The following is a 13884-nucleotide window of genomic DNA, read 5'->3' on the forward strand; positions in this document are numbered from 1 at the left end:
ATTATCAACAATAAATGTGATCATAGTACATTCACTTCTATTCTCTTATTTTTTATCAACATGGTAGAAGTTTTGTACCTATGAAAAACCTACTTATGCCTCCATCCTATCCTTGTTCTTGTAGAGTAACTTAACATTCAATTATTTCTTATTCTTTCTACATCCAAAGAGCTAAATGTATAGTACAAAAGAGCTCCAAAACCACCAAAATAAGGATTTCAAAGAAGGATCTTCTTTCTAAATGGCCACAACCCTTGAATAATCTCCACAATAGTTAAAAGGACACTGCTATTACCTCCAATAATTTCACTCCAACATAGGTGCACCATATCTTTATAACATAAACATTACATTAAATGTAATAAATGACATATTACAAAGAGGGACTTGCTGCCTCCTCCAAGAACTATAACGCCTCGCCAAGGAACACCAAAGGAATAACAACTAACTCACAAAGAAAACACTTACACAACTATGTGCCAACAACATCATATTCTAGGGTAACAACACTATATTTCCTAGTGTTGTAACATGGGCTCGGATACCAAGTTTAATGCCTCATTAGGTAACCCTAGAGAAATAACAACTAATAAACCAAAACACATAGAAAATATTTTTTTTAAAGGAATAATAATACATCAACCATGTTTTAGCTCAATACAACACTAAATAAATTTATTACATAGCATATATGAATTATAAGAATGTTTAGTGGAATAATTAAACACATCTCATAACAATCTTCTAAGGGTTCCCTAACATTGCTACTAAGTTACCCCTGATACCAGTAGTAGTAGAAGAAATAAACACCCTAGACTAGTTGCCAGTAAGTTTAAAACCCTTGCATCTAAGCCTCAAGGGTTGGGCCCACTGTGTTCGACAAAGACAAAATTTGGGAAAATAGGGGAATCAAAGGGTAAAGTCAAAGAAGAAATTAAACTTGACATCCCTCTCAATGTGGACCAAGGGGCCCTGAGAGAGAATAAAATTGACAAGGACTTTGAGGTGCTCGTAGAAAATTCCACTAAAGGCAAGGAAAAATTATTACACTGGGTTAATAATGAAATTCATCTTTTAAAAGAAGGCATTAAAGATATAGTTAATATTTTTACTAAGAATCCCACACCAGACAAGACTGATAATATTCTCAGAATGACCCAAAAACTCACTAAGGATATCAAATTTATGAAAATATAATACGAGTCTAGGATTGTTTAGCTGGAAAAGATTATGGAGGATATTAAGGGCAACTTGAGGAAACCGGTTGAGATAAGAAAAGAAGCTATGAGAAGTAGTGCAAAAGGTTTGAGAAAGGTTAACATGATAATGGTTGTTGAAAGAGACTAACCAATTACCAGTGTCCCACCTTCAGTGGCTAAACTGAAAAAGAAGAAACTAGACTCAAGTTTGCAAGGGGTGGATTTGCAGGTTACAACTAGTCCCTCTACTAGATCAAGGAGCAGAAACTGGGAGAGGAGAGCAACAAGATTTATTATTGAAGAGCTCGAGGAGATTAATAAGAATATGATACAGAAGAACTTTGACCTCATGCATTCTTTAGTTTAGTTTTTTACTATTTGTGTTGCTAGTGCTTAGTCTCGGTATCGCTATTGGTTTTGGTTTTGTGAGTTTTTCCCTTGTTTTTGTAGATGTGTAGCTGTTTCTTTTGGACTAGTTCACTACTAATTTAATCTTTTATTTTTATGTATGGATTTGGGTTTCGGGTCCCTATAAAACCTATTTATCTTAATAAAAACACAGTCATTAATCATATAACTCATCATATAATGGCTTAGGCTAAGTTCATTTGAAATCACCAAATGAAAGATTCATATGATAACTTTCATAAAAAAATAGGACCATACATATAATCCACATGAGTACATTCACTTACAAGTTATCCATTAATACAAATTCATATATTACACTTGTCCTATTATAATTCCTTTCCACTTAGAATATCCAATTTAAAAATACAAATATACAATTGCATGTTCTATTACATCACTTCTAAAAGATGCACATCAATAACATTACAATGGTAGAACACTTCGCACTTAAATGTGAAAATACTAGAATATAAGGCAAGATCCATCCAATTGTATATGAATGAGAATTGCACAAAAACCCAATGGATGGTAAACACTACCACCCAACCATGTGGAACCCATAGGTCCACCCCCCATGCTAGAGATAGACACAAGGCCTCAAAATGCAAGCAAGAAGGCTAGAGATAAAAGAAACTGAACATACACCACAACCAAGATACACAAGACATTGTTGCACATGATAAGAAAGAAAGGATAACAACCAAAAGACTTCCACGACCAAGGACTACTAGAGGCTTAAACATAAAATAAAATGACACCATATGATACTAGAATACATGAAGGAGAGAGTGTCATCACATAGTCTCTCATGATTTACCTTGGTAGTCTAACCCTCTCCTAACTCCAAACCCTCACCCCCATGGATAACTCATGTGTAATCTTACAATCCTTCCATATTGTCAAGGTATTGCATGATCATGCTAGTTCCAAATGCTTCTTCAGATGGACAAGCCTTCCCAAACTCATCCTCTATCTATACAAGCACATCAGCCCATGATTGGGGCACCAAAACATTATCTTATTAGTCTATAAAACCCAACCCAAAGTTTTATTATTAACTGTATCACTTATTATTAAACTACTCTCCTGTGAGTTACCCTGTTAGCCACTTAGGGCCCTAGTCCCCATAGAGATCCACTGCCCCTTAATGCACCAAGATAACCTATCCTCTATGGCTCAAAAGAAGCATCAAAAAACATATGATATACTAATACAAACATCAAGAATCCATAAACATGAATAGATTGCACAATTTGCAAAAAGGACTTCCAAACAAGGACCAATTGCAAGGTCAAATCTTGAAACTAAATCATAACTTTAGATCAATCTAGCCAAAATAAGTTCAACCAGACACAAAATTCTAAAATGGATAGGAAACATAGTCACCTATAGCCTATGGGATTAACTCAGGGTCAAAATTGACCAAAAATATAAACCAAATCAAAACCCAAAAAACCTACGCAATTTCTCGAAAATGTAGAAAAATATTGAAAAACATAGCATAATACTCGAAATTGAATTTCGACAAAAAAACATTTGAAAAAAGCCTAATAACATCAAAAACACATAGAAAAACCAAACATAGGAAATCATATAGGGTTTTCAATCAAGTATAAAGAAAAATAGATCAACTGAAACAATCAATCCACACACCCAGTTTAAGCATATAGAACTCTTTTCAAAACACAAATAAAGAGTTGATTTTAGACAATAAATATAATAAAAAATACATTCCTAGCTCCCCCTAATAATTAATTTCAATAAAAAATGTAATTAATACTAAGATCAAAACTAGGAAATAGGAACCTATCTGGAAACCTGGGAAGAATGATAGGAGAAAAAAAGAGAATTTTGTAGATGAAACTCTTGACGTGAATCTTCAAATTAGCAACAAAATTCCAACAAACAAAACCGAATCAATCCAATCCAAGCTCCAAGCAAACTCAAAAAAGCAATCTTTCAATCAATATAGGAAAACTGCAAAACCTTCTCCAAACTTATCCTTCAAAATTGTGCGCAATTCACAATCATAATTCATCTTACAAAACTTCATGAAAATAAAATGTAAAGTAAAACTCTTATAAAGAAAATATATATAAAACTCAAATACAACCTAAAGAAAGCTTCACAAAAACATGCACAAAAGAAAAGCAAAACCCTAATTCAAAAATCATAAAAAAATATCACCTAAAAACATTAAATCAATAATATTAAATTAATTTCCAAAATAAAAATCCACACAAATCAATTAAACAATAATAATTAAATATTAAATCACCAATTAAAAATCCCCTAAAAATAGTTAACTCCCACTTGAAAACCAAGAAAAGAATAAATAATTAATTCTAATTAAAAAAATAATTATCCATAAAAAATAGGACAACTAATTCCATCAAATTAAAACAATTAGTTCCATAACAAAATACATTTTTTACAATAAAATAATTCCCAAAATAAAAATAGTCACATGCAAAATAAATCACTTAAAATTAAATATCCAATAATTGGAATATATTTAGTATTTCGAAAATACAATTAAAGCAATAATAAACAATAACTAATTATTAATTTAATTTATAAAACGTAGGTTATAATTAATATTAATAATTATGATAACATAAAATCTTACACACAAGTAAATCATAAAATAATACAAATATCAAAACAAGACTCGCCACTGACAACAAGGTGATCAAATATTGGCTATAAGACAAATTTGATGGGATAAAAATAAAGACTAGATAATTGTCCCTAGATTAGGACAATGGCTAGGGCTAGATACAATCTAGGCTTTGTATAATGTCTTGTACCACCATTGGGATTTAAAGAAACGCATAGACCTATGAGACTAGGTGGAGTCAATGTCAATTACCTACAACTTGCACAAAACATTTTGTATACAAACATATATATAGTGACATCATATGGAGCTCACAAATGAGTAATACGAAATCATTCCCTTCACCCTAAACCCCAAGAAAATAATACAATAAAGATCTATTCTACACATAAAATATAATTAATAGTCAACATTCACATGTTGCTAAAAATAACAACTGCTAAAATAGAAAGTTTTTCCAAACGTAGAATTAGGCCAATCAGAGACACGGTTAAATTTGCTAAAAATAGACTTACTAAAAATAGACACTGCTAAAAATAAATACTACTAAAAATAGTAAGTTCATGAAAAATGCCCAAATCTCACTAGTAGACTCTTTGAAATATTTCCGTTTCTACACTTAATCATAGATTAACATCTCATAAAACATCAATAATAAATCACCAATATATAATCCAAATCATAAGTATGTCATCACTAACATCAATATGTCCATCTCAAATAAAGTATAACAGTAATAATGTCCTGAAACATATAATCATCATAAAATAGTCCAATAACATGGATCACATGAATGTATCCATACACACACACATGAATGAAATAAACCACAAATAATGAGTCAAACATAGTCTAACAAGTCACATTAATAAGCATATAAAGAAAAACATGGAGGGGCACTACAAGAACCCACTTGAAGAAGAAAAAAGTCACACATTTTTCCAATTCCTAAGTCATTAATTGTCTCATTCTAGGCATCCACATGTGGGAAAAATTATGTTAAATAATTATGCTCACAACTAGACTTTGTTATTCCTAGTTTAACCCATCACCCCTTATAAATGCATTACACACAATTGTACGAATAAATATTACATAATATTTCTCCAATACACCCTAAGTACATTAGGACACTTTCCAATGATGTTGGAACCATATTATATGATTCCCAAGGTAGACGAAATCTTAATCCTAACAAATCTAGAGACCATTGGTATGTAAAAGACTTAACAATGGTGGTGGAAGATTCTCACAAAAATAAAAAGTTATTATAGACTCTTAGGATATTGTAGTCTTATTGAAGATTATTCATGATAATTGGATCCCAAACATATGATATGTATTTAGAACAAGGATACATAAAATAAATGCTAAAATAATAATGTTTTCTATTATCCTTATATGTAATAAAGAGAAGTTGAAATTGTTCATTCTTGAAATATCAAGAAAATAATAAAATATAAAAAATAACAGAGAAAAAGAAACATAACAACAAACTAGCCCTTGAACATAGAGACGAATGGTGTGTAAAATTCTTCAAAATGGTAGTGGCAGATGCTCGCAAAACCAAAGAATTGTTATAGATTCCTAGGATGTTGTATTCCTATTGAATATTTTTCAAAATAATTGGAGCCATAATACAGTTTGAGAGTATTAATTTATTCAAAATCAAGGGATCTTAAAAAAAATTCCAATATTACAACCTATGCAAGTTGCATACACACAAATCTACTTGATAGAAAAAATAGATGTAGAAACACAATACTTTATTAATTTGATTTATATTATTGTAGAATTTTTATATGAATTAATATATATAAACGATTTTTTTTATCACACTTATCTCAGTTATGATCTCACACAACCTTCATTTGTTATACTACCCCTATTTAAAATAGTGGCTTTGTGATCATTCTTTATCTCTTGTATCCATATAACTATTATGACTAGACCCTAATTAATGTCATTTCCCATATGTCTTTTAAATAAATTTTCATCATATCATTATTGGTTTTAAATAGCTAACAAAAATCTTGTAAATGCTCCATACAACTATTTTAAAAAAAAGGTGTTGCCTTGCATCAACTGATAGCCTCAAAGAAGATGAAATGACTAAGTTAACTATTGTCAATATCTCACACAATCTCAAATATTTTCAAAAGAATTTTACAAGTTAAATTGGCTAACAAAAAAGGTTTCCATGGTCCCTAAAATATTAAAAATAGCTAAACGAAAGGAAAGTAGAAGACCAATCACTAAAATTTAACGTGAAATATAAGTCATAAGCTAATAATAAACATATGTCATGCAACATTATTATTTTCACTCCCTACTATAGTGAAGACCTAGATTTGATAGTCTAGCTTATCTATCAATAAATTTGTCTCTTATAGTTTAATTTTATATATATATATATATATATATATATATATATAATGAAATCATTATTTTTTGTTAATTATAGTGAATCGTGGACACTATCTTCTACAATCCCTCTCAACTACCTTTAAAAAGTACAAGCATGTGTATATATAAAAATAGATTACATAATATCAATGGTCAAAATTTAAGTGATTTAAATAGGATACAAATATGTATTCCATTAAAAGGATATATCTCTTCAAGAGTGATCTAAAGAAAATAAAGTGGTGTGCATAAACATAAATGCAAATTGCATTGTATCATTGGCAAAGATTAAATGGATTTCATTAATATCAATACTCTATGCATTCCCCTAACATTGGTAGGGATAATTAATAAATCTGTATTGTTGTATGAAAAAGTCTTGGTGTGAAGACAATTAACTACTACTAATTCTTTTTTTACAAGTGCTGGTTTCTTTCTCTTTTGTTGATTTTTTTTCTAATTTTTTTTCTAATTTTTTTCAGCTTGTCCATTTGCCCTTAAGTTCTACAAATTGTAACTTTGGATGATGTAGAAATTGAATTTTTTGAACTACTAAAAGCTTAAGAAGAGCATTAGTTATATATAAAATATGCTATAATCAAGAACTTAGCAGTATTTAGACTTCATTTCTTAAGTTCAAAGACTTAGAAGAAGAAAAAAGTTTAAGTCATAGAAAAAACTATTGAAAAATAGTATAGTTAAATTTTAAAATAATAATAATAATTAAAAAAAATTAAAGAAGAAAAGTTATAGATGTGTTGTACTTCTGGATACAGCTGTATAAACATTTTTTAAATATAAAAATAGAAAAAAAAAATTTAAATATATTTTAAGATTATAATATTGATTTTTCGATACAAATTTCAATATTAATTAGTCTTTTACATTTGCTAATATGAATTAAATATATCAACATAAAGTCGTACGACTATTTAAATACAGACAAGCGGTCATCAGATTTAAGCCCGGATCGCACGGACTAAAAGAAACTAAGCTAATTTATAAATTTCTTCCATACGTCTGTCTTTGAAAAATGTAATTTCACGTGGCAAGACATAAATCTAGCAAATTTAAACATGAAAATTGGGCAATGACAACCCATAAATGTGTACAAGTAATTACATCGTCAGTAATTACTTGTACATATCAAATATTTCCTCAGTATAAGGTCAGCAATATCTAACTAGAATGTTCCTTTGATCTGATTCACAAGGAAAAAATTGTCTCAAACTAACTGTTTATAGCTTTCTTTGTAGTGTGAACTAAAAGACATAAGGTGGTCATCAAGTAATTTATTATAAGTGCTTTGCGCCATTTGATATCTATTAAAGTCAATGCAAGTAGCTTATGATCTGAGGCTGCATTTATTATCTTCTTGACCAATTCCAGTGGAAATAAATAAATATTGATCAGCGTGGCACAGCTGTGTCCCTTATTGTCAATGAATTGTTCAAATATTTCAATCACCCATCAATTAAAAATTATATCTGATGTAAGACTTCCATCCCTGTTTGGATACCTACCACTTGACTGGGTAGCTAACGCGGAAAAGTATGCCTTTGTATTTACAGATTATCACCTATAAATACACTGAACTACAACCTCATAAAATAACTGGAATGCAGTGGACTGCAACAACAGAATTTGGAATTATGGCGTTTGTAATTGCTTTGGCGTTGTCTATGGTGGCCTTGGCTGCAGCTGAATACGATAATTATTCACCGCCTCCTGTTTATCAATATCAATCTCCCCCTCCTCCTTACTATTATAAGTCTCCTCCTCCTCCATCGCCCTCACCCCCTCCACCATCGCCACCTCCTTATTATTACAAGTCTCCACCTCCACCATCTCCTTCACCTCCTCCACCGTACTACTATAAATCTCCACCTCCCCCATCTCCTTCACCTCCTCCTCCATATTACTACAAGTCCCCACCACCACCTTCCCCATCTCCTCCTCCTCCATACTACTACAAGTCCCCACCTCCTCCATCTCCTTCACCTCCTCCTCCATATTACTACAAATCCCCTCCACCACCATCTCCTTCACCTCCACCACCATACTATTACAAATCCCCACCACCTCCATCTCCATCTCCTCCTCCCCCATACTACTACAAGTCCCCTCCACCACCATCCCCTTCACCTCCCCCACCATATTATTACAAATCCCCACCACCACCATCTCCATCTCCTCCTCCTCCATACTACTACGAATCCCCACCACCACCATCCCCATCATCACCACCACCATACTTCTATAAGTCTCCACCACCTCCACCAAAATATTGATTCGTTCTGACAATCAATGTTATGAGGTAAAATTTTATCATTTGTTTAAGTAGTTACCTTGCACCATTTGTTCTTCAAAATCCATCAAATTTGAAATTCAATGTTTAAATTCAGTTCAAACTTATCTTACAAGTTCAAACGAATATATTATAAAAATTTCCTTATCTTTTTCTTTGACTTTGAGTACGCAGAACTGCTGGAGTATGTAGTTCTCAATCTACTCGGTCATTATTTTCTCATTAGTGATCATATGACTATCATCAAATAAAGATTGAAAACAAGTCTATCAAGATTTGTTCTGAAATAAGCAGCATCATGTAAAATCTGAGATCTGTGATAGTGCTTGCTGTAGGTAATAAGGGGAAAGCCGTTGCCAAGACTTCTGTCGTCTCAAAGGAAAACCCCATTGTTGTTTGTTCCCTGCGCTCAGGGAAGGACAGTTGATTAATTCATTAGTTTATTATTGCATTCCTCTTCCCAAGATAATAATATTATTGTTTTCTTTTTTCATACATTATTAATGTATTCAGTTTTATTCATGGATAAATATGGGGGATTTTTTCAGTATTAAAATGTTTCTTGTATACTTTATTGTGCTTAATTATGCCAATTATCCTGGCGGAATTGGGAATTGGCTACTGTTTTAATCAAATTAATTTAATTTTTTAAAGTTTAAAAAACTATTCGTCTCATGGAAGCGAGTCAAATAACAGTTGTTGCATGTTGTTATTACAGCAACTCCATGCATAATACAAAAAATGAGTCCCATCGTATTGGACACAAAATGGATAATGGAATGTATGATAGGATGGCTACATCAAATACTTTAATTGTTTACTTTCTTACATAAATAATTAAGGCATCACGTCACAAGTTAAATGGGTGTATCAGAAATTTCAAATATAGTGCTATCTTAACATTTAGAGTGGATTGAAGATTTGTTCTAATCATGCTATGGAAACCTCTGGTAGGGTTCCAGCGTAGGCTATTCGATGTTAGTGGGTGCCATGCTTATCTATTATTTCATGGCTTTTAGTTCAATTACCACATAAGTTTAATGACTAAGAATTTATCTCTTCTATATTAGCTTTTTTTTTCATTGCTTTTATTACAATTACTACTTATAGATTCAATTATTATATATTTTATTTGAAAATTATATTATTTTAGTTCTTTTTCTCTTTGCCCAAAACAAAATATTTTATCATTCATTTGATTACAATTTATTTTCCTTAGAATTAGATTCAATATTTTGACAATAATATTGTATTTTTTGAGGGTACAAATGTAACTTCTCACTGTTCCGTAATGGTTTCTTCTTTGAATTAATATAAAATAATTTTGATAGTTTTCAGAAACATGAAAAATTTTCTGTCTTATTGCTATTCCATTTTGGAATTTTGGCTTGGGTATTTTTCCTAATATAACCGAGTTGATCAAATCTAAAATAGTTTGAATTTTCTTCTTTGTTATCAATGAGTTAATGTTTTGAAGAGCATGAACTCCATACAAAGGCTGTCTAGCAAAGATTGTCATTCTTGGGGACCCGAGAAACATGATTTTTTGTAAGATTTCATCTTAATTTTAAAAAGATTGGGGAAATGTAAAATCTTAATTTTAGTAAGATTGGAGAAATGTATCTAGTCAAGTATTATTTGAGAAAAAATGCACATTTTGTTTTGGAAATTTTCATTGATTTGTCTTTTAGATTGTAAATATCTTTAAGGTTTACAATAAAACATTTATAATCCAAACCTTTAATTTGCATTATAAGCTTAAAATATTCTTGTAAATATAGTAAAAGAGTTATGATATACTTTTTATCCTTAATAAAATAAATTTAGTATTCGAATTCATGGTATTTTATCTTATCAATATAAAGTTAAAATCCCACTAGCATTTAATATGCACGAAGTTTTCAAAAAAAAATCTCTGATATTTTATAGCCCAAGTCAACGTAGGTTACAAATTTACATGTTGATCCTTTGAAATGCACTAATATGAAAAAAAAATCAACTCTTAATTTTTGTTTAATTTTGAATGTAGCTACTAGCTTCAAAAGTGCAGAATGTTAATTTTTTTGTTTTTCCTACAAATTCAGAGAATAATTAAACATGGGGAGAGATAGTAAGCACAAACTTTCATATCTCTTTGAAAAAAATGTAATTCATAGGGATGTAGTGCAAATTTGAGATGGTCATTGGCGGATAGTACATTCTCTTGTGGCTATGTGACACAATGCACTACAATGTATCTTCAAAAAATAGATGCATTATTCTTTGCTCATTTTACAAGTGAGGTTGTGACATTGTATCCTCTTTTTTAAGAATTTCCATATTCTATTCAAGAAAAGAAAGCTTTCTTTGTTGTGCCAAAAGGGTTGGATTGTCTATGTAAAGAGGCTTCTTTAGCACTAAGATCGCCAAAATTAGTGTTCTTTTAAAAGCGTTTCAAAATATTTGATTGGAACCTTGATTCCATTTCAAAATCATCATGTTGTTTCTGCCATTGATTTGGAACTTGATTCCATTTCAACTTCATTTTCATATTAGATCTTCGATTAAATTTTACCTCTAGTTCTTATAAACACATCCTTGAAACTTTTATAGATACAAATACTAATATATAATGAAATTAAATTAAGTTTAAATCTTGTCATTATTTTTTTCAAGATTCTTTTACAGTAAAACAAGCCAACATCTAATTTACTTAGTCAATTTTTGGTATGGATGAAGAGTAGGCTCCATTTCTTATATAGGTGTGAGGCGTGATTAGTTGTCTATTGGAACGAGTCGAGATAAATTTTGCACACGGCATTTAAATTATTATTTTTTAAATCAGATGACAATTATCCCATTTCAATAGACTTTATAAATAATGTGCTGAAGCTTCACCCTAACTTTATAAATGAGAATTGGTTCTGATTTAACATACAAGGATTGAATTTTTTTTTTCCTTTTTTCAAAGAATGCTGCAAAGACTTTTAATAATTGCATTTTCAGTCGTCCAAGAATCTTCTCACGTCGAGAAAAAGAAGATATTAAACTTCTAAATGTATTAAATGGTCTACTCCCATGCAATTATTTGGTCAATTTTGTACGATATCTTGGAAAACCAAATTATGTCAAGAAAGATTCACAATATTTGTTTTGTTTGTTGTCATTTTGCTCTTTTTTATGAAATGGTGAAATTTATATTAAATATATATTATTTTTAAAAGTATAATATATTATTATCAAAAAATAGACTAAAAAGTCATTTCATAGTTTATAAAAAAGTATAATTTAAAATAAGATATTAAAAGGAAATATATATAATTTGATGAAGTAGCAAGAATTATTGAGAAGCAAGGCACACTCATCTAGTTTCTATATATTTTGATTGTATTGGTAGTCTTATATGGTCTTCTAGTCTCTAAGAATAGCATAATTACTTTTTCCAAAAATTACATCCTTCAAAAGTTAATCAACAACCATAGGATAAGAAATAGTCAAATGCAAATTGAACGATCTTGTTACTTCTATGCCAAACAAAGGCACCTCTATCACAAAGCTGAGATGAAGTTGAAGACTAGTAAAAATTAGATACTAGATCCATGGGATTTCCAATCACAAGTTGGGCACAAAACATCATGAGAATCATACCTATACATGTAATAACTTGTACCAAATATTCATCCTCCAGGAAGTGATTGACCCTTGTTAGAAGCTGGAAAATGTTAAAACCTTAGCATAAGTTAAAAGTTAATTCCCTGGTGACAAACAAGTACTTGTAACTAGGTTGTCTCAAGTATAACTTTATTGTCTTACACTTGAATTTTCATTAGCACATTTGAAAAAATCATGGATTTAGAATACATGGAGAAATTAATAGCAACAAAACATTCAAAAAGTAGAATACAATTCCAATCTTCCAAAACACTATATAAGATTTGAACATTCAAAAGAAAAGTCATAAGGTAAACCTAGCAAGAATCTTGGCCCACTCTTGTCAAAGTATCATGTATCAATAAAAATTATTAAGTCTGATAGGCTATAAAATATCATGGATCCAATTTCATACCATCTACACTCTAGTCAAATGAAAATAAGTGTTTGCAGTTTATTAATCCTGACAAAAAGGAAAATGATAGTCGACTAATCTCAAATGAATTAATTTGGAACTCTGAGGGAAGCCTCAATATAAAATAAATTAGGCAATGTACAAAAAGATTCAATTAATAATTATTCACCAAATAGTCTTAAATATGCACTTAAATAATAAAGTAGAGAACTAAAGAGCCCATCTCTTATTATCTTTCCTGCACCACACACAATCGTGGTGAGATGCAAATGTATGCTAAAAGATTTTTATCATAAAATAACATATGAAAACACCATTAATAATGTTCACATGTAATGTCTTCATGCTTCTTATCACAATTTTATGTATTATCACTGTATATGGTGAAAATGGATAACAATAATAACAATATTGAAAGGCTAAATAAATTCAACCACAAAACCCTAGCCTAACAAGAACAAAGATCCACCATAACATATGAAGACTACCTAAGACAATGCAAATCAAATGAAATCACAAAGATTACACCATCACATGTCCAATAGGGTTTTGATCACCATTCTTCCTATCTCCATTGATCTTGCTTGATATATTTGCTCTCAGATTTTATGTGCACAAGAGCTCAACAAAGAACGGAATGTGGTTGCAAGTAGGATCGTAATGTAGTCAATTGCATAAATTGATTCATTGGCATGATTGATTAGGGTTTGATAATGAAGGAAGCATCTCCTTATATAGAAGACACTATAAGAAATGGAGGGATAAGATTGAGAGGTGTAAAAGGAGGTCGGCTATGATTAGAGGGTAGGTAAAAGAAATAATAAAATAATGAAAAGGGTAGGTAGTGTATGAATGAAGAGACGAATGACATGTGTCATGGGTAGAAAAGGTTAAT

General features: G+C 30.6%; 1 protein-coding gene across 1 annotated transcript; it reads left to right on the forward strand.

Moving 5' to 3' along the window:
* The first annotated feature begins 8263 nt into the window (after positions 1-8263).
* LOC131028574 (extensin-2) lies at positions 8264-9439 on the forward strand. Its single transcript, XM_057958888.2, has 2 exons — positions 8264-8953; positions 9119-9439. Exon 1 carries the CDS (start codon positions 8289-8291, stop codon positions 8925-8927), a length of 639 nt encoding a protein of 212 aa, XP_057814871.1. The 5' UTR covers positions 8264-8288; the 3' UTR covers positions 8928-8953; positions 9119-9439.
* The last annotated feature ends 4445 nt before the right edge of the window (positions 9440-13884 follow it).

This window comes from Cryptomeria japonica, chromosome 1 (assembly GCF_030272615.1).
Source record: "Cryptomeria japonica chromosome 1, Sugi_1.0, whole genome shotgun sequence".
Classification (NCBI taxonomy): Eukaryota; Viridiplantae; Streptophyta; class Pinopsida; order Cupressales; family Cupressaceae; genus Cryptomeria; species Cryptomeria japonica.

Excerpts from the sequence above, each read along its gene's own strand:
- LOC131028574 (XM_057958888.2), top strand. The coding sequence starts at position 8,289 with ATGGCGTTTGTAATTGCTTTGGCGTTGTCTATGGTGGCCTTGGCTGCA.